This window comes from Gorilla gorilla, chromosome 11 (genome assembly GCF_029281585.2).
Source record: "Gorilla gorilla gorilla isolate KB3781 chromosome 11, NHGRI_mGorGor1-v2.1_pri, whole genome shotgun sequence".
In the NCBI taxonomy this organism is placed as follows: Eukaryota; Metazoa; Chordata; class Mammalia; order Primates; family Hominidae; genus Gorilla; species Gorilla gorilla.
The window spans coordinates 94,265,898-94,290,351 of NC_073235.2; the positions used below are offsets into that span (position 1 = coordinate 94,265,898).

The 24,454-nt window shown below is 39.6% G+C and overlaps 1 protein-coding gene across 1 annotated transcript; it reads right to left on the bottom strand.

Moving 5' to 3' along the window:
- Positions 1 to 10,903: 10,903 nt before the first annotated feature.
- Positions 10,904 to 23,973, bottom strand: CAVIN2 (caveolae associated protein 2). The gene is made up of 2 exons (XM_004032979.4): positions 23,048 to 23,973; positions 10,904 to 13,310 (listed from the first exon to the last, which is right to left on the bottom strand). The coding sequence occupies exons 1-2, from the start codon at positions 23,528 to 23,530 to the stop codon at positions 12,516 to 12,518; spliced, it is 1,278 nt and encodes a 425-aa protein (XP_004033027.4). The 5' UTR covers positions 23,531 to 23,973; the 3' UTR covers positions 10,904 to 12,515.
- Positions 23,974 to 24,454: the final 481 nt, after the last annotated feature.

Here is a 24,454-nt window from a genome sequence, read left to right on the forward strand (position 1 = left end):
AGGAAGATTAATCACTTGTGAATAAGTAATTATTTTTGTAGATATGACTGTGGGAAAAACAGACCATTGGTAAAACGGAATCCTTAAAATATAGTTAATCGTTAATTATCCATGTTCATAAAAAGGGAAAAGATCCAAGAGATATTTCAGCAATAACCTGTATATGTTACTAACATGCATTTATATGTTTTTAGAGCAGCTTTTCTTCTATAATTAAAATATTTAAGGCTAACGTGAAAATTACTTTACATTCTCTGAGTTTTACCAATTAATGACAGTGATGTCATCCAAAAATACTCTGGGTGTTGAAGGTCAGTCTAGAAAGAACACTTTTACTGCAGTTGATTGACTAAGTAAGCAAGCCTCATCTGAACACTTGAGAACCCTCTTCAAGCAGGAAAAAATGCAACAGAACAACAGCTACCAAAAAAAAAAAAAAAAAAAAAAGGTGCAAAAGTCCCGACTGTGTCAGAGGGTCTTTGTATCACAGAGTGGTAATTATTTCGTTGCATATGTAAAATATTTGTTGCATTAAGTCATGAAGATTCCAAAACCATGTAATATGAAATCTATATTGAGAAAGGATGAAACTGTATGTTGGAAGGTTAGCTGCTTCCTTTCCCCAAGAGTTTTCCTCAGGGTCATCCCAAAAATGTGCAGGGCCTCAGGTAAATATTTTTTGTGGGTCCTCTGTCTGTATAAATAATTTGATTTTAAAAGTGTTACAAAGTTTATTCTTCAGAAAATGGGTAAAGTGGAGCTACTTACACACTCGTTTATTGTCCAATCATTGCTTGTAATGATTCCTTATATCAGCCAGTAGATTGGCATTGTATCTTCTGGTTCTTAATTGTCAAATGTGTGGTTCCTGGCTAGTTTCATATCTTCCACCATGTGAGAAACAGGTAGCAATGCTGTTATTATTCACAATGCAACGGCTCTTTAGATTCTGTTTGTACTGAAACAGTATAGACCTCTGCCTCTGCAGTTATCTAATACCATTTATTTAATGCTGGTTACATCACTACTCATGAGGCTGCATCATTCATCATGTCACCCATGACTACTGGTTTCTCGTGACTGTCTCAAAGGCTGTTACTATGCTTTGTTGATGATGACCACAAATGCAAATCTTATCCAGCATATGCAGAAAAATGTGAATGATAAATTGTTTTCTGGTCATGTAAAATTTACTGTATAGAATTTTACAGCATGTAAACTTAGAATACTGTATTTTCCAGTATGTCTTCTCCTGAATGCTTTAGGCAGTGGCCACTGTATTCCTACAATGTGATCTCTTTTAGTGCTGGCTGTATGTTTGCCTTCCACCACTTCTACCAGTGGGGAAAATAAGTGAGGGACCTACAGAGGATAAGAAGAGTGGTCCCATTTGCACAAGAAATGTCCATCCCTTGTCTAGCATGGCTCAAGACCAGCCTGGCACAGTACAACATCAACACATGATGTAAGGCAAGAGAGGAAATGGATCTGAAGAGTCACGGGGTAAAGGAGAGCAAAGATATTGAAAGCTCTTGGTGCAGATGGGCAAGGCCACCCCAAAGCCTGACCCATGGTGTAGAGCCTGTGGAGGAAGTAGAATGACAGCTCTAGGTAGAGGATACCTTGTGCCATCCTGGTTCCTCCATATACTAGAGGTGGCACCGCAGTCTAAAGAGCTATTATACCAGCTCACATGTGTGGCTTAAGCCCAGGGATCGGCAGAATCTTGAATTGTTCTGTGTCCCTCCAAAGTCAGGGTCACTGTCACCCTAAGACAGCATGTCAGCACCATTCCAGAGGCCCAATTTTATCCAATCTTTCACGGTCTCATATAAAAACTATTCTCCTGGACAGCAGTGCTTTCCTCTTAGAGGTTCTTTGGGGAATTTGGTTTACCTCATGCATGAGGCAGAGAATAATTTAATTTTTTTTTTTTAAGTGACAGGGTCTTGCTGTGTCACCCAGGCTGGAATGCAGTGGCACAAACATAGCTCACTATAGTCTCGAACTCTTGGGCTTAAACAATCGTCCTGACTCAGCCCTGAGAAGCTAGGACTACAGGCACATGCCACCATACCCAGCTAATTTTTTAATTTTTTGTAGAGATGGGACCTTGCTATGTTTTCCAGTCTGGTCTCAAACTCCTGGCCTCAAGTGATCCTCCTGCTTTAGTCTCCCAAAGTGCTGGGATTATAGGCATGAACTACCACGGCTGGCCCGGGTAGAGGCTTAGTGAGTGCTCTGTAGAGGAGAAATGGAGACATAGGTCCTGATCTAGTCTGAGACTTCCCGACCAAATAGCAGAGGGGCTGGTCCCAGGCACCAGATGGGGACTTAGAACATTTCTTGGAAGGTGCTTTAAGGCATGGTTCTCCCTGAGGTGCAGGCCCAGGTCAGGTTTCCTGCTTACCTGGATCAAAGGATGGTACTGGATCTCCTCTCAGCTTCTTTGTTTTGCTTCATCACTAACAATTGCCTCATACAATCTTGAGGTTTGTTCTTAAATTGCTGCCTAGTTACTACTAAGTGCCCTCCTTGATGTCCCGGTAGGTAATCTTCAGAGATGTGCTTTTAGGGTCTCTCTGCAGCAGAGGTGAGGAAGTTTAAGATTTTGAGAGCAAATTACCACATTCTTCAAGAATTAACATAAATTCATATGCATTAGCATTATATGTAATAGTTCATCTCCATTTCAGAACAGTGGACTGATCTCTGAAGAGAAACTTTCAGCTCATGGACTCTTCACACAAAGAAACAGCTCACGAAAATGGGGCCATTATTATTGCTTACTGTGTTTTCATTTAAATTGATGAAAGCAGAGCAACTTGTCACTTCAGTAGAAAAAAGTAGAATATATGAGTTTTGTGGAAGCTTCAGGAGTCACAAGTTATGACTAGAAATGTAAATCTATTTTTTAGTATCTAGTCCCATTCAAAGAACAATGAAAGGTAGTGGAAGTCTCTTTGTCTTTTTGTGCTTAGAAGAAATAGATATGAAAAATTGGTATTCTAAAGTCATAGATCAAACATTGTAGTTTAAGAATTTTAGAATGACAATAATTAGAAAGAAATACATCTTTTATGGAAAAAGTAATACCTTTTATTTCTTCGATGTTGCTGGGGAGAAAAGATGTGGTAATGTTCAGAGGGTAGAACTTTCTTCCTGCTCTGAAGCATAGATGAACTCCAGACTTCAGTTTTAACTTTAATCTAATCCCTTCTGCTTTTCTGTTTTCTTTTTCTTATTCTTTATCTTCTTTTTTATGGTGCCATTTCTTCACAGGTAAGGACATACTGTTAAAAGCCTTTTGTGTGTAAAGGGATCACTTCCTTCAGAAGTTGTTATTTAAATTTGCCTTAGCGGAAAATTAGTTGACTCTATTCTAAAATAGAGACTCTTGGAGGACTCGTCTGTTCTAAGAGAAGAAGGTGTTTCAGGTAGAACAATGGGTCTGATGCAGACTCTGTCCATAAATTAAAAAAGGAAATAATAAATAATTTGTCTCCATTTTAGGGATGATTCATTGCTGATCTCTTTGCTTATTCTTACATAACTATTAAAGACATAGAAAGCTACTCTTATGTGTAATGAATAATGCTGATCCACATTTGTCACTAAAGAAGGAGCTCCAAGCAAGATTAAAAGAGAAAAGCAATTTGATTCCTTTTATTTAAATTCAAAGAGGAGATACAGAGACACATTTGCATTTTATATATATATATATATATATATATATATATATATATATATATATATATATATATATATTTTTTTTTTTTTTTCCTGGAAAGATGTGTAAGAAAACTGTTGACCATGATTATCACTGTGGTGTGGGGTTGGGAGAAGTAGGATAGGAGTAGCTTGTTTATATCCTGTTTAATACCTTTTTGCAGTATTTCAATTTCCTTACTATGTTTCTTTATGTGGTAGGCAAAATTCTCAAATGGCTCCCAGATTTCCTACCTCCTCAGTGGACATGCCCTGTGTAATCCCCAGGTCTGTGACTATGATGGGTTTTACTCTTGTGATTTAATGATGTTGTGTGGCACCATTTACTTTAAGAGGGATGATCCAAGTGGGCCTGACCCAATCACAGGAGCCCTTTAATGGCAGAGAGTTTTCTCTAGCTGGTGGAAGCAGATGATAAGGAAGTCAGACATTTAAAGCATGAGATGGACTGGACTTGCCATTGCTGGCTTGAAGATGGAGGGCACTACACGATGGGGAATATGGGCAGTCTCTAGGAGTTGAGAGCAGTCTCTAGCAGACAGCCAGCGAGGGAATGGCGGCCCATTCTTATTACTGCTGGGAACTGAATTCTGTCAACAAGAATGAGCTTGGAAGTGAATTTTCCCAGATCCTCCAGACAAGAACTCAGTCCAACTGACACCTTGATTTCAGCCTTTAGCTACTCTGAGCAGAGAACTCAGACTGGGAAATTTATTATTTTCCAGTTATTTCTTATTTCCCACACTGGATTTCTGACCTGCCAAACTGTGGGCTAAAAAATGAGTGCTGTTTAATGTCACTACATTTGTGGTAATTTGTTACACAACAATAGAAAACTACTATTACACTTTGGGAGGCCGAGGCGGGCAGATCACCTGAGGTAAGCAGTTCAAGACCAGCCTGACCAATATGGAGAAACCTGGTCTCTACTAAAAATACAAAATTAGCCAGGCGTGGTGGCACATGCCTGTAATCCCAGCTACTTGGGAGGCTGAGGCAGGAGAATCGCTTGAACCCGGAGGTTGTGGAAGCTTCAGAAGTCACAAGTTATGACTAGCAATGTAATTCTATTTTTTTGGATGTTGCAGTGAGCCGAGATTGCGCCATTGCACTCCAGCCTGGGCAATAAGAGCAAAACTCTGTCTCAAAAAAAAAAAAAAAAAAAAAGAAGAAGAAGAAGAAAGGAAACTACTATTAGTTTTCCATAATATTTTAATGTAAGAAAGTAAATAATTACAGTAGGAATTATCTGGACAGTGAGATTATGGGTCATTTTTTCCCTACTTAATATTTTTTAAAATAAATAAAAAACCTTAATAAATATAATAAAAAAAACCAAGGATGAGTTGTTATCGTAAGGAGAATATGCCCTCTTTCAAAGTTGGATATAAAGTTACTATACCTGAAGGGAGCCATATTTTCTCATTGATTTCCGTTTTATGTTTTCATTTATACATTCCTACCTCATCCTATAACATTATAAATTAGCAATGTGACTTCAAGAGAGAAAATTTCCTTAAAACCAAAAAGCAAACCAATTTGAAAACTTTCATCAAGAGAGTGACTAAGCAAGCAGTTTATTGAGGGACACTAGGACTATAGGATGGAAAAGGAATGTCTGTTTGCTTTTGCCAGTAAACCCAGCCCCTCTCACAGGTCTTGGCATACTGTCTGCTTCAACACTTATTTGTCAGTTAAAACAAATGAATGTGCTTGTTGTCAATGTTTCATTTTAAAGACTTTATAAGGTTCCTTCCACTCAGTGCTTCTCTTCCACCATTTTGTTTCCTGCTTTAGAGGCAGAAACTCCTATTCCTGTGTGATTGTATCATTAAGTCCAAACAACTTAGCTTCCATAGCAAAGTCACAGCTTAGCTTCCTGCCAGCTCTATCCTGGACATTTATGGTATCTGCTATGGTCTGAATGTTTATGTCCTCCCCTACTCCCTGCCAAATCCATTTGTTGACAACAAATCCCCAGTATGATGGTGTTAGGATGGGTGGTCTTTGGGAGGTGATTAGATCGTGGGGGCTCAGGCCTCCTAAACAGGATTAGTGCCTTTATAAAAGATGCCCTAGAGAGCTGCCTTGTCCTTTCCACCATGTGAAGATGCAGTGAGAAAGTACCCTCTTTGATCCAGAAATTGGCACTGTCACCAGACACTGAATCTGCTGGTGCCTTGATCTTGGAATTCCCAGCCTCCAGAATTGTGAGAAATACATTTCTGTTGTTTATAATCCATCCAGTTTATAATATTTTTATTATAGCAGCCGGAAAGGACTAAGACAATAAGTTACAAAGCTAAGCTACAGTATCTCCATTTAACCATCTTGGGTGACTCTTTTACAAATTATTTGTTTCCTATTGCTTTGCTATTATAAGTTTAAATTCTCTATGTACAGGATTCTCAGCACTTTCACCTTCCTCAAAGATGGGGAATTTATAGATGGCAAAGACTATTCTTATTCCTCTGTTTTATCTACATACCCAGCACAGGGCCTGGCACATATAGCTGCCCCATAAATGTAATAAATGTTAATAAAACAAAATGAATATCTGTATTGGGGAAATGTTTTTTGAAGATAAAAATGCCCTGCAGTTACTGGAAAATTTAGGCCAACTTCTTTTATTTAATCATTTAAAAGTCTAGCTATGAGATAGTTGGGAAGGACATTTTAGTCTCATAATTAAAAAGAGTGATGGCAGAAAGAAAAAAGAAAACACTAAAGATTGTAGTGAAATTACAGCCAATGGGCATCAGTTTCCCTTTCTCTGGTTGATTTCAGGGCAATCTCACAAGCTAAGAAACTGCTTTTCTCCATCCGTCCTGGCAGGGAGGCCTTCCTTTTATTATGTAGGTATGTAATTATTGATTTAAAGTCCCCAGGAAATTTGACTTTTCAAATAAGGGCACATTCACTGGAATATGCTGCCTTTCCCTGCGTGCCGTTAGGGTCATAGAGACAATTAACATGCAGTGGACCTAAGAGAACACAGCTAATCCTCGTGCTTCCTTAGATCTTCAAGTGGTTGCCAACATAAAAAGTTTCTCCTTAACAGAGGACATCTTGACCCTTGTGCTAAATCTGTATCAGTATTTTTTTTCCCAACTCTGAGCTCTGAAGGCTCAATTTAGCATCCAAAGAAATTGAGCCGTGTCCTTTCTCTTTTGTACGTCATTACCAACGATAAAGAGTTGAAGAAGAACTGGAGTGTTGGCTGGCAATTTTGTGATGATATATGACAGAGCAGAATACAGCCTTACTTTTTGTCATCTATAGGGCCTCAGGTTATTGACAAGAGTAGGTATTTTTCAACTGGAACACAGAAGTGGGATGGTAACTTCATATGCTCTGCTTACCAAGAACACCAATCCCTTTGACACCCAGGGGCTGCGCAGGTGGCTAGCAATGTTGATAACAAGGGGGGGTGCTTTTCCGTTAGAGACCGTACAACCACCCTCCAATGTGATTGACTACTTCTCCTTACACAGCATTAACAGCAATCTTTTCATAAATTCGGGAAGTGGCAAGAGGGAAACTTCTTGTAAGTACCGGCAAGGGTGTTTTTGCATTTTATATCCCCCTAAGAAGGCTTCTGTGTTTTTTCCTAAGGCAAATCCAATCCTGTCACTAACTTTCTCTTATTGTGTTTATGCCTCCAGGAGGGGAAGAAGCACCCAAGAGCCTTCATCTCTGTAGACCAGGAGTCCGAAATGGATGGTCTATGCCTGGGCCACATCCAGCCAGCAGGCATTTACATTTGGCTTGCATAACATTTAAAATGATTTGAATCAGTTGCCAAAAACTAAAAGCCAGGAGATTTTCATGTAAAAAGAAATCTGAATTTTGGCTCTTCTTAAAAGAGGCCTATGTTTTGGACCGGGAAGTCATTGGACCCCATTTCTCACACAGCAAGTGGAACTGGGTAGTGATTGCCAGTTTACCACACGCAGGGTGGCTCCTAGAACATACTTTCCCTGTGTGGGAATTAGAAAGAAGCACTGCCTCTGCACAGGTGGATTATAAGGGTGCCCCATTGGACAGGACACGGCCCATGTGTAATAGCTTTGCCACAATTGCCACCATCTCCTTGAGTCAGTTTACTCATGTCTGAGCTTTCAGGCATTTGAGTTTGTGACCCCTGCCAAAGCCTTTGGAGGAAGTAGCTGCCTGCAGCCTACATCTTGATGAAAGAGGGCTGGCCTAGAGGGCTTTCTCTGATTGCTTGCACACAGAGATGGAGACACCAGCATTTGTTTGACTTAGCTCCTGTGTTTTTCTGAGAACACAGCTGGATAATTTTGCAGGAATTATATTCATAGGCTAGGTCTCTGTATCCTCATGATTCACCCTACTTCCTGAACCTCCACAATCCCACACCCCTGGCCGCATGCTGATTTGCCATTTGTTCCTTTTTTCAGCTTATGAGAGGAATTGTCCAAGGAGAATATAGCAAGTTCTCTCCTATGACACAGGGATATAACTCCTTTAACTTAAAGAGTTTGAGGCAGACTTCATGAACCATTTTTGAATGAGCTGATTCTAGTGTCTATCTCTGTTGACAGCTTGCTCTTATTATACCCTTCCCCAAAGTGAACCCTGCAGCTACTGACAATGGATGAGGCCAAGGAGCTAAGGAGCCCCTCTGTGGCCTCAGCATATCTGAATAATAGTCTCTCTGTGGCTCTCCAAGAACAGTGAGGTTTTCTTTTTCTTTCTTTTTTTTTTTTTTTTTTTTTAGCACTGGAATGACAATCATCAAAATCATTTACAAAGTGCAGTGTAAGTGATGCTGTATAAGGGGTGGTAAAATGAAGTTAATATTATACCATTTGAGAGCTTATAAACTGACTTATAATTATGCAGAGTTGTAGGATAATTAAGTGTCTGTTTTGGCAGTCGCATGGATTTCAGATTGGAATTGAACACTGGCCTTGACACTAGTTATTTGAACTGGACTAATCATTCAATTCTGTGACCCTTAATAGAAAAGTAGTTAAATTATAACATGAAGGGTGAGACCTTAGAGTAGTTAAGAACTCAGGAGTCCTTTCTCCATTCTATCTTACTGGTTGGATTCAGTAAACTTCAAAATTCTCTACTCTTAAAATGGAGGTAAAAATCATACCTTCCAAATAGGATTTTATATGATTAAATGAGATAATGCATGTATCTAACATGTGATAGGTACACAGTACTGCTGGCATTGGAGTGCTCAGCTGGTATAAAGTAGGTTTTCAAAAATATTGGTTTCCTCCATCTTTCTTAGGTCTCACTGCTTTGGTGCTAAAAATTTTAGCAAATAGGAGGAACTAAAGATTGCTTTGCTCAATAAATATTTAACAAATTGCTTTTTACAGTGAGAAGTGTATACATGTATGAAAATCAAGCTGCTTAGTTTAAAGGTGTGACTCCTTAGCTAGGGCAGTTTATGTGGAGAGTTAAAAATAATTTTAGAGTTTCAAATACTGCAGGATAATGTAATGGTTAAAACATAAATAAGAAAATACCTTTAATAATGCAAGTTACTGCCTGTTCCCTTTAGGAATGAGTTCCTGGCTACAGAAGTCTTTATCTAGACACCCAGATCAAGCAGAATACAAAGGTCACAATGCCAATTTCATCTGAAACTTGTTTTGCAGTGCTTGAGTCTTGGTTTTTAGGAAAAGACTTGTGGTTGCTATGGAACTGTTAATAATGATTGCTGCCTGTACCTCAATTCTTCATACTCACAATCTTCAATATAAAATCACTTAGATTTGGGCTCCAGGGCAGTAAACAAACTTTTGAGCAGGAATTAACTGGACTTGGGCATTAGTGTCTTAATGTAGGAAATGACTTTCATTATAACCTTTACTTATACTGGCAGTTAGGCTATGTTGAGGTTTCCTAATAGTGGGCTTAATCGCATGAGTGTCAAACTTTGCTCTTCTGGGTGAGCACTGCTAAAAGCAGAAACATTTTGGGTTTTCATCAGACAATAAATATCAGAAGTCCTTGTTTTGTACAGAACTAGTCTTAGTGAGGGTCTTTTGTTTTCACATATAAAAAGAACCAGTAATTCAGCCACATACTGGATTCCTAAGCAGAAGAAAATATTCCTATTGAAATATATACCTATTTACTTTTAAAACAAATCTCACAGAAAAATGACTTTTTTGCTATATTTCTGTGAGATTTGTGACCCATGTAATAGATGCTTACATCTATTACATCTATTACAATAGACCCATGTAATAACACTAAAATTCTTACTCCTGAATTATATTTGTAAGATATGGATATCAGTCCTTATTAATGTATAACCGATCTTTGGGGAAAACTAATCCAGTTCTTGAGCTCCAGGCATAGAAAGTTAGGAATGGGTTGTTGGATGGGTGGGGAGAAGACATATCTAATTTGGGGACGTTGCTGCCTCACCAGTTTGCAAGAATAATACAGAATAAATCGCTTCAATTTCCACAACTGTTTCTCTCTCTAATCCCTACAGTGTGTGATTTTCAACAATTATCTGGCCTTATTCTCTGTTTTATTGCTTAGGATTTTAATGCTTCAAATGTGGAACATAGAATAAATGTGATTGCCAGTGAAACTTTAAAAAAATGCTCAAGTGCAGTTTTCAGCTGACATACAGCTAGTTTATAGGAACAAATGAAAAACATTTTGAAAAGGAAATGTAAACATTACATTAGGTCTGGGTCCCCCAACTTCTCAGCTGCAAGAAGTAACAACTCCATAAAGGTTAAACAGGCTTGCTTTGGGCCCTGAGTAAAATTAAGTCTTCTACCAACTCTATGGCACTGCAGAAGACAAAGGATTATCTGTATGAGTAAACTGAATTTACAGGTCAATATATTCATGTTTGCAGGACTATTTAAGGTATTAGAAGTTCTGATATAATACAAGAAAAATGCAGATGTAACTATCAAACTCATCAAGCTGCTGCAATAAATTCAGATACTCTCCAAGGCTGGCAAGGTGATGTCAAAAAAGTTAAACTTGAAGAATGAGACTTAGATTTCTAAATGAGATCGGTTGGGGGAAGCAGAGTTAATAGGGGAAATCAAGACTGAAACAATCAACATTACTGCTACGTTTGGAGGACAGTTTAAAAATCAATTATTTCTGCTTGTTCTAAAACTGTTCTGCCAAAGAAACTGACATTGTTTCATGCTTTTTATTATTTGGTTTATTTAATCTTCTTTAACACAGCCATTGTTGGTTCAACAATCCAATATTTGAGGTTACATTATTGCAAAAATAAGGACATAGCTGAATAGGTTATGCCATCAATATGTTTGTTAATCCTATCGCTTTTATTAAAGACAAAGCACAGTTTGTTAATATTGTCTTGGATTAACTCTATTTGTAAGGTTACTTATAGTGGTTCATACTAAAGGCAGGGGATTTGCTCCCTGGGCCAATTGTCTTTAAACTATAATTTAAGAAAAGAAATCATTAGCATTTTGTAATTAAAAACAGATAAAGCAATATTTTAGTACAATGTTAGGCAGCAGATAAAATTACCCTGTCTGAATATACATGTACATATACATAAAACACTAGCATGCTTTAAGAAGTTAAGAAATATTAATATTCTGTGAAATTAATATATAAATAAAATATAATCTGGAATGAAATTCCCATTATGTACAAAAAAAGAAAAAATAGAATCTTTCACTTCCAAAACCTGTAGATTTTAGCATCTTATAAGCCTACATCACATCACATGGAATGTAAGGGTTAGTTTAAATTTGAAGAGCATTAAAGAATAGTATGAGCTAAGTTTCCACAAAACAGTATATATTAATTGTATTTTGAAGATTTATATTCGTTCCAATGTTAACAAGACAACATCCTTTTGAACTTTCTTAAAGAAATATTTGTAATATCTTTTATTTATTAAGAAAAATACAGTTTTAACACTATAAAAGGTTTATTATTAAAAATATTAGAAAATAAAAATATTTTGAAGATGACATGTTATTCCAGGATATACGAACTTCTTTAGTATTGTTATTTAAAGAGTGAAATAGTTAAGCTACTATTGTAAATATTTTACTTTCAAGCACATACATTTTTTCTCTGTTTTCATTCTTTTCGGCATTCTTTGTTTCCTGTTTCTCTTATTTTCCAAATTTTCTTTCTTACTTTTTGAATAGTCCTGACTTTACTACGTATCTTACTTCATTAGCTGACTTTTATAATCTCTTCATTTTTCCTTCGTTTGCAATAAAACAATGGTTTCTAGTAAGTAAACAACCAACTTAGCATCTCTTTTTACCTTTCGTAGATGTTTTCTTCTTAAAACATAAATGTTTAGCTTACATATTTATGTATATTATATATCAACACTTAAAGAATAATAATTAGATTCACAGAGTACGGTGGAAATACAATATATTACCGGTACACTATTCAGCAAGCTTATGGAATGACAAAAAAGAATGAATCACTTTTCATGACTAGTATCTTAATTATCCTCTGTTTTTTTCTGACTAAGTCAAACAGATTAGCATTTTTCAACTGCTCAGTTTCTTCTTCAATCTTGGAGACATTCTACAGAGATAGAACCTAAGAGCAAATTAAAAGTGGAGTCCGTGACAGGTCGCTTTCATGGTAAAGCCTGGTCTCGTGTGTCTTACTATGACTATATGGTCAATGATTACTGCCTGGACAGGAACGCAGGAGTGGGTGAGTCGTGCTGGAGATGTGCAAGAGTTTGTTCTTCAGCCCTGGCTGCCCACTTGAGCACAGCACAGGATGGCACAGTGGCTCTAAGCTCAGGAGGTCTGGTGCACGTGGAGCACGGCAGGCTGCACGGGGTCCTCATCGGAGCGCTCCGCCTCCTCGGATGTTAGCGCGTAGCTACCCTCATAGCGTACCTTCTGTGCCTGTTCCAGGGCCACTGACTCCTCCTCTTCATCTTCCACAATAGTCAAGTCGATGTTGCTGTCCATCCCCGAGTTACTCCCCCTGGAGGTCGCCTTCTCAGCAGCCTCCTCTGCAATTTCCCCTTCCACCAGGGCGCTGGTGAGGGACGCTTCGGAATGACCCTCTGCAAAGGACTCCTCTTCCTGGTCATTTGGCATCTGCTCACTGCTAGGCAGGTCTTCTGACTTGGTCTCATTTTCTGCATGGCTTTCTCCCTCTCGGACTTTCTTCCGCCCGAAAGTGAGGGGAGAAACCTTGAAGGGGGAGCTTTTTCCTGAGGATATTTTCTGGTGATTTGACGTGAGAGATTTCTTAATCTTCTCTCTCCTCTCTACAGATACGATCTTTGTCCCCAGCTTGTTCATCTTTTTCTCGATGTTCTGGCGAGAAAATGCTTTCTTGAGGCTATCCACTTTCTTGAGGCTGGATCTTTTTATTTTCTCTGCCCTACTTTCTTCCACCTTTTCCTCGGCACTGTCTTCCAGGGCCTCCTCATCGTGGGGCAAATCATCATCTGACGAGAGGTCCACGGTGTGCAGGGTTTCCTCCAGGGATTTGTTTTCATCCGGAAGCTCCTCCTTCCCTTCCACGGCGCCGGAAACGGGCTCTTTCACAAACACACTGGCAGGGATCTCATTTTCCTCCTGAAAAGACGGACAATGTAGGTTTCATGTTAATAACATATTTCACAAATAGTCCTGAGCTGCTGTAATACGTGTGTCTGTTTTGGAGACACGGTGATGATAAAAAACAAATGTTTGTGGCTTGAGTTTTCTAGAATAGGAAGAGTTAATTCTAAACTCGTCAAGTCATTCTCTTTAGGCTGGATAAGGCCAAGGGCAGCCTGTTGGGAATATCAGGAGGACAACCGGCAGAAACTCTATCAGTGACAGGCAGAGGGGAAGTGGGCAGTGACTGAGATAGACCAGGAAGCTGCCTAGATAACGGAGCTAAAGAACGTTACTGTGCTGTGAACCCAGAGGCCCTCTCTCTCCTATCCTCTTTTGAGGTCAGAGGGCTTGGGCCTGCCAAAATCCCACTGCGGAAGAGCCTGAAGATCAAGTTGGCAGATAAAAGATAGGGCAAGGGTGAGAACTGAGAAGTCTTCAAATACCAGACACACATAAAGCCTTGACTGGGTTCCCTCTCCAACTAGGAGTCAGAAGTAAAGGTAGGGCCAGCCTTAGTATCTGCTCAAAGGTGCACACTAATTTTGCTGAGGACATCATTTAAGAGTGAGAAAAGCAAGGACTAGGCTTCCTGGGGGTGCACTCAGGAAGCCTTCTGGTTTAGAATATCCTTTGGGGAGTAACTAAGCGGAGGTGAGATCTTAGGGTTATTTTTAGAGTAGTGAGGGGAAATTATGCTGCCAGCCATAGTTTATCAGTTCTCTAGTGTTACACAGAGCTTCTTTGGGCAAGAATACTTTGGCCCTCACTTCCAGCGAAGAGTGAGGAGAGAAGCACAGAAAGCTGCCCCCTTCACCGTTGCCAGCACTCTCCTCCAGCTGCCGGGCACACGGCAAAGATGGCTCCTCTTGGCTCTCAAGGAGCAGCACCTGAACACTCAACTCTAGAGTGGAAGGGGGATGGTGTTGCAACATTGCTCACTGGGGAGTTTTGAATGCAGACAGACTCGGGTTACACAGCTAAAGAACTCTTGATTTTTAAATATTTTTCTTTGAATACTGGAAAAGGAGAGCCAGTCAGCAAGATGTCTTCACATCTTTTTTGAAAGAAATGGCACAGTAGTGAATGTGTGGCCAGAGGCCTGAGTCTCAGTCTTTGCTGTACTACTGAATAGCAGGACAGCTTTCAGCAAATAACTTAATCTCCTTGGGTCTCAGTTTCTTCCAGATATGAACAAGAGATTTGACCTAGATTAGCAGCTTTCATACTGCACTCCCAGGGGCAACAGGGGTTCTGCTGGAATGCCAGAGGGGGGCAAAGCTCCAGACACCCCTGCCACCTCTCCTGCAACCAGAGCCTCAGGATTGCCTGATTATATCTAAGGCTGTTCAGTAAACTTTCAGTTTGAAAAATAACTGGATTTAGTGGATTTTAAAGTCTACCTGGGACTTAAACGTCATGCAAAGTTTATGTTAATGGCAAGAACTTCCCTTCTTGTTTTGTAATTTTGATTGACTGAAAAGATGAAAACATGCTTTAAGAGTGTCACTTTATATTTGATACAAAGACTAAATAAAGTTTAGATATTTTACAGAAACTTAAAAAAACCCTCTCCTTGTTAACAACTGAATGGTAGAATTATGATATTCCTTGAAAAATACAACCCTGTGTCTCCCCTTATACACACTATACAGAGTCCTTTCCATAAATTGGTTAGAAACAAAGGGCAATGTCTTGTGTCGACGCAAAAAGCAGAAAAGTCCAATTAAATAGAATTCCTCGTTAGAGTGACGATATCATATATTGTGTTTCCCAAAACTCTCTCCACACTCTGCCATTTTGAATGTCATGGTAAGTGTCCAGGCCATAGTAAAAGACAAAGTAAAAAAATAAATAAAAGGAGCATGGGACTGCCACAGGTTATTTATAACATGGCCTTTTACAAGCACTGCTTTCCCGCGTTTCAAGTTGCGGTTGCCTCTAGTTCCCCGGAGTGTACTCCCCATGAGGGCAGGGATTTTTGTCTCTTGTCCATGCTGTGTGCCAGCACCTAGAGCTCAACAGCTGCTTGTTAAATGAGTGCATGTTGGGTGAGGTGGCTTCCTAAGAAAGCCCTGAGAGTGGCTGGAATGGAGATTGCCCCTCTTTTGGGCAGGCTTGAGGACTATAAAAGAACAAGTTTAGCTCTGTGTCTAGAAGGAAGTTTGCTGACTGCTGGTGCCATTGGGAAATCAAGAGAACCTAAGTCCCAATGGGGGCAATGATCTCCATTTTTAAGGAAGGATTTTCTTTGCAGTGGATGGGTGTTACTAAAAGAGGGTTAGACAACTGAAATAGCTAAGGCTTGGATGCTTAGTCTAGAAGCAAAATTACTTCTGGGGTTTGACAAGAGGGTTGAGAAGGTTTGACAGGAGTTGCTTACAGGAAAGGAAGAAACCAAGAGATCAGTGAAATGTCACTAAAAGTCCTCAGTGAGGAAAGCAGAAATTCAGGCAGAAAACTGTAAAAATAATCCTTGGCTACCAGAGAAGAGGTACATTTTGCATAGTATAATCTCTCAGGGTAATCAAAGGTAGTAAGTTGTATAACTTCCCTTTATTTAATCCCAACAAAAGGTAGGCATATTAACTGAACTTCTAAAGGAATTAAACTAATAATATTACAGTTTTTCCTTAAATATACATTTTATTATTACAAAAGCATAGTTGCTGTTGAGTTTTAGACTCTTTCGATTCTTTTATCATGTATCTTTTGAGGACAGCTTTGAGGAAAGTTATTATAAGGTGAATCATATATGATCTGTGGTAGATACACACTGTGTATATGAATGGGTATTGAGGGAAGGTAGGAAACCCAATTGAACTCTTTTGTAAAATGCCAGGGAAATTATATGAGAGCTTTTTTGACGCCAGCTATAAAAATAAACCCAGCAGGAACAGAGATAATCCAGAATGAGTTGGATGTGTCTTTATGCAACTGGAAACAAGTGAGATATGTCTTCTTGGCTAACTGCTATGCTTCTGCTGTCATTTTAATTACACAAACAGGATTTAATGTTCTGTATATTGAACAGTGTTTATTTTGTGGCTTCTGATGGCATCTACTCTGAAGGTAAGCCCTTTCTTTTCACACAAAAATCTGTGAATGTCCAAGCACATGTAGCTCTTACCTTTCCATAATGTTTGTTTGGAAGCAGAAAAATACTGATACTTTTCAAAATTTCTATTCTATAGTAAAACATGTGAGTGGTGTTTGACAGTGAAGTAACTCTTATGGTGGTGGAAACTCAGTCTAAACTTAAGATAACGGATGCTGGATAACTGCCCTCTCCTGAGGTGCCTAATCTCACCTGCACACGTGCCCTGTGCTCAAGCTCCCCCACACACCTCGTGGAAACACTTGATATTTCATATGCCTATAAGCAAGGTGACACTTCTGCCTTCAGCCTCCTGTTGTAATGTTTCTGATTTGCTTTCTCTTACAGGTTGCAAGACTGATGACGATTTCAAGAGAGAAGATCAAGTGCACATCCTCAATTCTGTCACTGCTTCCCTGCCCTAGTTACTTCTAGGTCTACTTAGGGTTTGTAGCTCCTGAAAATGGCACTAGGAATCCCCTGTGGGCTGCACTGCTTCTTTTTGTAGTTCTGCCCAGTAGAGGCCCCCAATAGAGCTGATTATTTACCCTTTGTTTTCAAAAAGGTCCTCAGCTCCCCTGATGCAGGTGTTCCCGGTTCTGACCTTTCACAAGAACCCTTAGGAGTTTTTCGAAGGAAGGGGAATAAAACAGCACACTTCAAACATATATGACTGATATGCTCACAGCATAAAAATGAATGGAAAGAACTGAAAATGTAGCATTTCTCCTTGTACTTTAACTTGTTTGCTGTTCATATCGATCCTAGTGAACTAATAGTCCTATTTGTATCAACACAGACAAACTTGCTAACATTCTGGACACTTCTTGGTTTGAAGCTCATGGAAGCAAATCTTCTGTGTACATATCTAAATACCTAGATATGCACACCTTAACAGAAAAGAAGACTCTATGACTCTCCTTAGAAAGGAAATCATGGTAAGTCATTTAAAAGCTTGAATAAGGAGAGAAAAAACAACAGTTTGCTTTCCTGTCACTAACTCATCATTCCTGTTGGTAGAAGAAAATAACAAAGGATGTCATATTCCCACTGGGATGCGGTAGAATCCTGGAGGGATATGAAGACCATAAATTTGTGTCCATGGAATATTTTATACAATAATCTCTAAATACTAGTTATTAAAATGAAACTGTGCCCACCTGACATTCTGATTTATAGGTCTCTTTTACACATTGATGGTTTTCTCCGATTTGTGTTTCTGAGGTATGGATTGCCAAGTGGATACAGTCATTGATTAGAACTGCACCCCTAAGGCAGCTGTCGGTGGAATCAGCAAGTCATAAGAATAAAATGCATTAGTTATAATCCCTGAGCAGTCTTTCACATTCTGGAGGATTTAAAAGTTTCATTATTTTTCAGTGTTATCAAGGGTTCAATTCTTTTTTAAGACACACTGGTTAGGTGTTCTTTGTTACAAATAAACACAAAACAAAACCAAACAAAAAAACCAAATCACACTGAATTATTTAAAAGCTGATGTAGAAAACCCAGTAAACATGAACTTTACCAAGGTGGGATTATAGTATTTGTTTTTACTCATTTTGCAATTCAATTCTATAATCTCTATTATTAATAATAAAATGAAACCTTGCTAGTCACTGTTTCTCAGGGCCTCTGTTTCTTTGACACAAAACGAAGTTAAACTGAACAATTATTAAGGTGCTTTCCAGCTCTAACATGTTTGATTCTGTGATGTTAACATAAACCCCACAAAAAGAATTAACAAATTACAGAGTTGATTCCATAGTGTACTGATACCAAATGTGTTTTGTTTTATGTAAGAATCAAAACTATAGGACCTGAGTTGCATTGGAGAACATTTTTCATTCATTCAATTCAAATAGATATAGATTACAAAGCAGTGGAAGGGGCAGCATTTACTTGGAAGGGCTGCATCTGAAAGAGTCTAGTTTTTTTTTTACATAAGAGTATGCAATGATTCTTTCTAAAAAATACCAACAATAATCAGTTATTCACTTAAAGTGCCTGGGGCAGTGCTCACATTCAATAAATGTAAATAATAACAATAAGAACTAATATCTTGTTTATCTCATAAAGTAAAAGGGCACTGGATAAGTAACACATCAAAACTAATATCCCATATGGGAACATTGTAGCGTGATAGAAACATGGCGAGTTGTCATATAAAGGCGTCTTTTATTACCTATATCCTCATTTCTTCCAGGTCTGTACTAATGTAACAGTCTTCAAAGCAGTGACTTTGGATAAAGTACAGGCTTTTAAAAAATCAATTTAAAAATGGTCTGAAGATGTTACACTTTTAGCGTCTCTCTAAAATTCTGACCTTATCAAAGGAACCCAAAGGATGAAGATTTGAACACATTTATAGGCTCCATTCTCCAGAAATGTATCCACTGCAAATAGCTAACCTTTCTACTTTTTTCACCCAATTTCCCAATTTTATGTGGATGAAAGTGTAAGCTGTCCAAGAGTACTCTCATTTTGCTCCCTGGATTTGAAATCATCTCCCAACTGCTTTTTCAAATAATCATTACTAGAACCTAAGAGGACGTAAGAGGCTACTGCATCCTCAGGGCCAGTTACCTGTGAAATTCTAGTCTCTTAAATCAAAAGAGAAAATTTCCTCATAAGTGTAGAGTTACTGATTTTCTGTACAAATTCTATTTTTTCTTTTAGTAAATGATCGCTGTGCTTAGAAGCAAAGTCTCAGTCTTTCTTTAGCATTTGCTTTTTGATCAGCAATGCCTATGAGTCTTATTTTATTTATGCTGGGTCATGTCACAGTATTTTGAATTCAAATATTGATCTGAAGCTATTACCAAAAAGTTTAAAAGAGAAAACTGCTGAATTTAACTAGGATTTTAAAATTTATTTTATTGCTGAAAGAGAGATGAATGTTTCTTAGTTTTAGACACTACTGGTTATAATTTAAAGTAATTGCTAAGAAATTAGATGTTTAACAGCTACAACAATGTTGTAACACTCAGTACAGACTTAAATAAGTAATGACATGTTTTAAGTTGGACAAATTAAGGACAAAGTTTGGAATTTAAAAAATGCAATTATGGCCAGGCATAGTGGCTCACGCCTGTAATCCCAGCACTTTGGGAGACTGAGGCGGATGGATCACCTGATGTCAGGAGTTCAAGACCAGCCTGACCAACATGGTGAAACCCTGTCTCTGTTAAAAATACAAAAATGAGCTGGGCATGGTGGCAGGGGCCTGTAATCCCAGCTACTTGGGAGGCTGAGGCAGGAGAATCGATTGAACCCAGGAGGTGGAGTTTGTAGTGAGCTGAGATTCCACCATTGCACTCCAGCCTTGGCAACAGAGCGAGACTCCGTCTCAAAAAAAAAAAAAAAAAAAAAAAATGTGTAAGTATCTTCAACCACTAACCAAAACAGACCTGTAGATTTTGGCGGGCTCAACAGGACTCCACAAACTGAAAATGTACTCTTCTCAACAGTACCATACCAAATATGCTCAGGTCATGGGATAGATTTTCCTTTCTCACTCTCTTATTTTTACATAATTTTTTGTCTTAAATTAGAAACAGTAGACTTAATAAGGGGAAGTCTGGCATAGGGTTCAGATGGGCCGAAAATGATAAATTACCTAAAGACACTGAGTAACACCTGGTACATATTTGCCCTCCACATTCTCCACAGGTCTAGGAAGCAGTCCCCTTATGCTCCACTGTGAAGATTATGCTGCGACTGGAGGGTTCGTTGAGTAGGTCTTTTGGGAAGAGTCCTTTGCTTTCATGGAGATGAGATATAATGTTGATTTCAACATGGCGGTAGTTATACAATACATGGTTCTGTGTGTGTAGCGGAGCTGTTTTAAGATCCTGGGCAAGGTGAGGTCAGTTTTTACCCAAGGACCATATTTCTAACCAAGCAAAAGTGTAGCCTTCTTTCTGAGCAAATGAATTTCAGATCCACTCAGTAATATCTTCTATTCATTGAGCACTTATACCATGCCAGCCCCTGCTAACTATTTTAAATGTTATTTCTTTCATTCCTCACTCTATGAGAGAGATAGGAGGGAAGAAGCATTAGGGTTCAAGAGTACGTGCTTTGAAATCAATTAAACATGAGTTTGAATCCCAGTTTCACCACTTGCTTACTAAGTAGCTTCAGACAAGCCATAAACATTTTCAAATCTCAACATCCTCATCTGTAGATTTGGGATAAATGAGATAAGATGCTTACCAATGTATGCTGGGTTTATTAAGTGCTTGATTTTTTTTGCCCTTATTAATATCATCAGTGTATAGATGAGGAAACAGGTTTGGAGAAGCTACAAACTGTGTCCAATATCACATATTTAGCAAGTGGTAGAACTAGGATTTGAACTACTGTTTGTGTGACTCCAAAATTTATCTTCTGAACTACTATACTGGACCACTCTCTAATACAAATTATTATTTTATCCATTGGCATAATTACTACTCTGGGGAAACTGCTACTTTTAGAAGGAACAAGAGAGTCCACTGAGGGACTGTGCTTGCATTAGTTTTATACAAAACAATCATCTTGCGATGCCTTGAGAGTTGAGAATTCTAATATCCTTTAGGCTAATAAAGGATCTTACACGGCTTAAGAAAGGTCCAGTCACTTGCCTCTAGTTTCCTGCCTCCTAAAATGCTCTTTAAAGGTGTCCTTGGGGATTGTTTTCTAAAGGGCCCAGAATGGAGTCCGAGCACATTTCTGTGGATGTTCTTAGCTTCCAGTTTGGTCTTGAGCACCCCTGTTTCAGCTTTTACTCACTATATGGAGAATTTCTACCATATCTGGCTGCAATTTCACACCTGTCAATTCAATGTGACAAAACAGGAGACCATGTCAGGCCCTCACAACAGCATATGCCTTTAAGTTCCCAAGCAGTTTTTTTTTTTAATGTCAGATTTATAATTCTCCTGAATTTCTACTAGCATATCCTCTCCATCCCTCCCCCCAACATCTGCAGAACATCCATGACAAAACAAAACAAAACCCAATCCTGACAAATTGTGACTTTCCTCTACAAGATAAATACTTTTTTCCTCTTCCTTAACTGAGGGATGGGACAAGAGATAATTTGCCTGATTCATACTGGAAGCAGGAAAATTTCCTTTGGTGTCTCAGACTTAAACAGGTCTGTACATGTTTGGTTTTGTTTGGAGATCAGTATTTAATTTAGAAATGCCTTGAGAGCTGAGATTTCTAATATCTCTTAGGCTAATAAAGTAAGGATCTCATATGGCTTAAGAAAGGCCCAGTTACAGTATCTCTTTTCAATTCATCTGGTGCATGAAAAGCTACTGCATTTGCATTAAAAGCTGAAAAGTTTTCAGCTGCAAAAGCCTGCAAGGTAGAGTAGGACATAGGCTCCCTAAACCTTTACAATACTCAAGTGCAATTTGAGGAGGACAAAAAAGCAGCGAGATGAGTCTTTCCTTTTATGGGGGTAGGAAGGCTTCTAACTTGGCAGAGCAGATTCATTTTGAAAAAGAAGACTCCCTCGGTTTAAATCCCAATTTCTAAATCTCTCTTGGGAGATGAAGGCTTTCCCTGTGTGCCTTTCACAATCAAACTGTTGGTTATAGCCTCTCCCCTCCATGGCTTTGAAATCCTCTCCTATTCATATGGTCACAACGAGACAGCCCTGGAGCGAGGATGGCAATCGCTTCCTGGGCTCTGTGCTGGCTGGATTCCACTGGGCGGAAGGGCTTCCAGCATTAGGCAGGGCTGCCCTGGGATTCACAAATGCCCACCACTTGGCGGAACAAGAGCCCCACGCAATCTCCCTGTCCCCAGATAGCCTCTTGCTACATTAATTGCATCATTGATGCATTAAAAAAAATTAAGTGGCCTTTTTTATTCTAAGGCAACCATTTGAAGGAGAAACATTTAAGACTAGCCTTTGTGACTATAACTGATAACACTCCTTTTATTTTACTTAACAGTTGTGGTCTCTCTGAACAAGGAGAGGCACGTCTAGTGTGTTTGTACTCTCTTTTTCTAGTGCATTTGCTAGAAAAGAACTCCACAAGATTGCTTTGCCCCCAAAAAGTCTTAAAAGAACAAGGCTAACTCTAATGGAATCAATCCTCTATTTGATTGGTCCCCAAAACGTTGGTAGCCTTTGTATAAAGGGATAGTTTGACTTTTTGGTTAAAAAAACAACAAAATACCTCACATGATCACTTCATTTCCACAAAGAGTTAATGAACAGCCACTGAATTAATTTGCCCTGTCCAGCTAACAGCTGCAGCCAGAGCCCTAAGCTCCTAATGCAAAGAGACAAATGAATTTGACTAGGGTGCACGCACCTGCACATCTTCCCAACCTGTACAGAGTGCTTCCAGGTGCTCCCTGACAAATGACCCGGGGCTTGCTAAGCCCGGGGACATCTTCTTTGGATTAGTCTGTAGTGACCTGGGAAATTCCCACCCCTGTGTGAAGATTTCACATTTGCTTTCCGCAGGCAGACAGGGGACAGTGCCTTGTATGTGTGATCCCTGACAGGCAGGACAAATGTAAAAATGGCTGTGAGAGCCAGGATGAGCGAGATCAAGAATGATAAGGAGTTCCAGCCCGCCTGTAAGGAGGCATAGGGGGCACTGACCTGGAAGATGAGCACTTTGAAATGGTTGCGTCGGAGGAGCTGGGCGTGGTTGTTCTCCAGCCGCTTCACCTGTGCGCACTGCCTATCCATGCGCTCTTTGACCGCGCGCGTGTGGGCGCTGACCTTGCGGGACTTCTCCAGCAGCTTGCTCACCGTGTTGCTGGTGGAGGCCTGGTACTTGGAGAGCTTGGTGAGGTCATTCTGGATGCCCTTCACGGAGCCCTCCAAACTGATCTGTCGCTGCTCCATCTTGTGCTGGTTCTCCTGCACAGCGTCTAGCATGTTCACCAGCTTGTCCAGGAGCGTGAGCACCGTGACTGCGTTCACCTGTGAGTTGTCCCGTTTGGCCTCCTCTGTGTTCCCTAGGTTCAGGCTGGGGCTTGGTGTGGAGGAAGGCATCGGGCTGGGACTCGAGGGCTTTTCCTGCCGCATGTCAGACCCAGGGTGCTGGAACTTTTCGGCCTGTGCAGCGTCCTCTCCCATGGCTAGGCAGGTGGGAACGTTCTTTCTCTCTGGGAGCTGCTTCTTGCTCGGGTGAGAAGTTGCGGTGGTGAGGGTGTAGGATGAGGCCCGCTGGTTGGAGCTCAGGGCACCAGTCTCTAGGACTGGCAGAGGTTCAGACAGGCAACAACTGGCTACGCTGATCAGAGGAACTGCATTCCAGCTGCTCTTAAAGGCCCTACTCCACCCAGTGGGAGGAGAAGTTTACAGAACTGAGAACCATTTAGGGTTCCGAAGTATGCACACACTTCCTAACCGCGTTCTGGGCACAGGACACTTTGTTGCAGGTTTAGCTTTTCTTTCCTGTTCCCCTTCCCTTTCAATGTCATATTTCAATCATGACTTCATCTAGAGGCGGAGAAAAACATGCTAACTTGGCCCAGCTCCACAGCTTCCAATTGGCTAAAGCTGGTAAACTTTTCTCTGGCTGCTATGCTGCAGATGCAACAGGGTGCCTGTTTCTTTTTCCTGGATACAAGTTATTGTAACGGAAAGTATTGTTTGCATTTGCCCTAGAACTGACTGATGGGTTGCAGAACACCGGGTGTCCTACTGGGAGGCATAGAGTTTAAAGGGTACTGCAGCCAAGTTTGTATTACTAGTTTCTCATTTGCAAAGGAATGGGACTAACTCTGATAATGATAAGGAAAACAGCTCAGTTCTTATTACTCTTGCAGTTGCAGATACAAAATAAGTTAAAAGAGATTGAACTTCAGGGATATTTAAAAAAAGTAATACTGCTGTTAAGACTGTTATGTAATATATGGAAACTTTTTGAATGACCACATTTAAAAAAATGATTGTTTTTTTCAAGAAGTGAGACTGAGAGAGGAAAAATAAAATGTGGTCTTTTTAAGAACCTACCGTGATGATTTGTTTTAACTAACTTTGAGTTGGTGAGGAGAG

Bases quoted from the DNA above. Each gene is read 5' to 3' on its own strand.
- CAVIN2 (XM_004032979.4), bottom strand. From the start codon at position 23,530: ATGGGAGAGGACGCTGCACAGGCCGAAAAGTTCCAGCACCCTGGGTCT. The intron at 13,311-23,047 runs GTCAGTGCCCCC...CCGTCTTTTCAG, and splicing joins TCAAAGTGCTCATCTTCCAG to GAGGAAAATGAGATCCCTGC.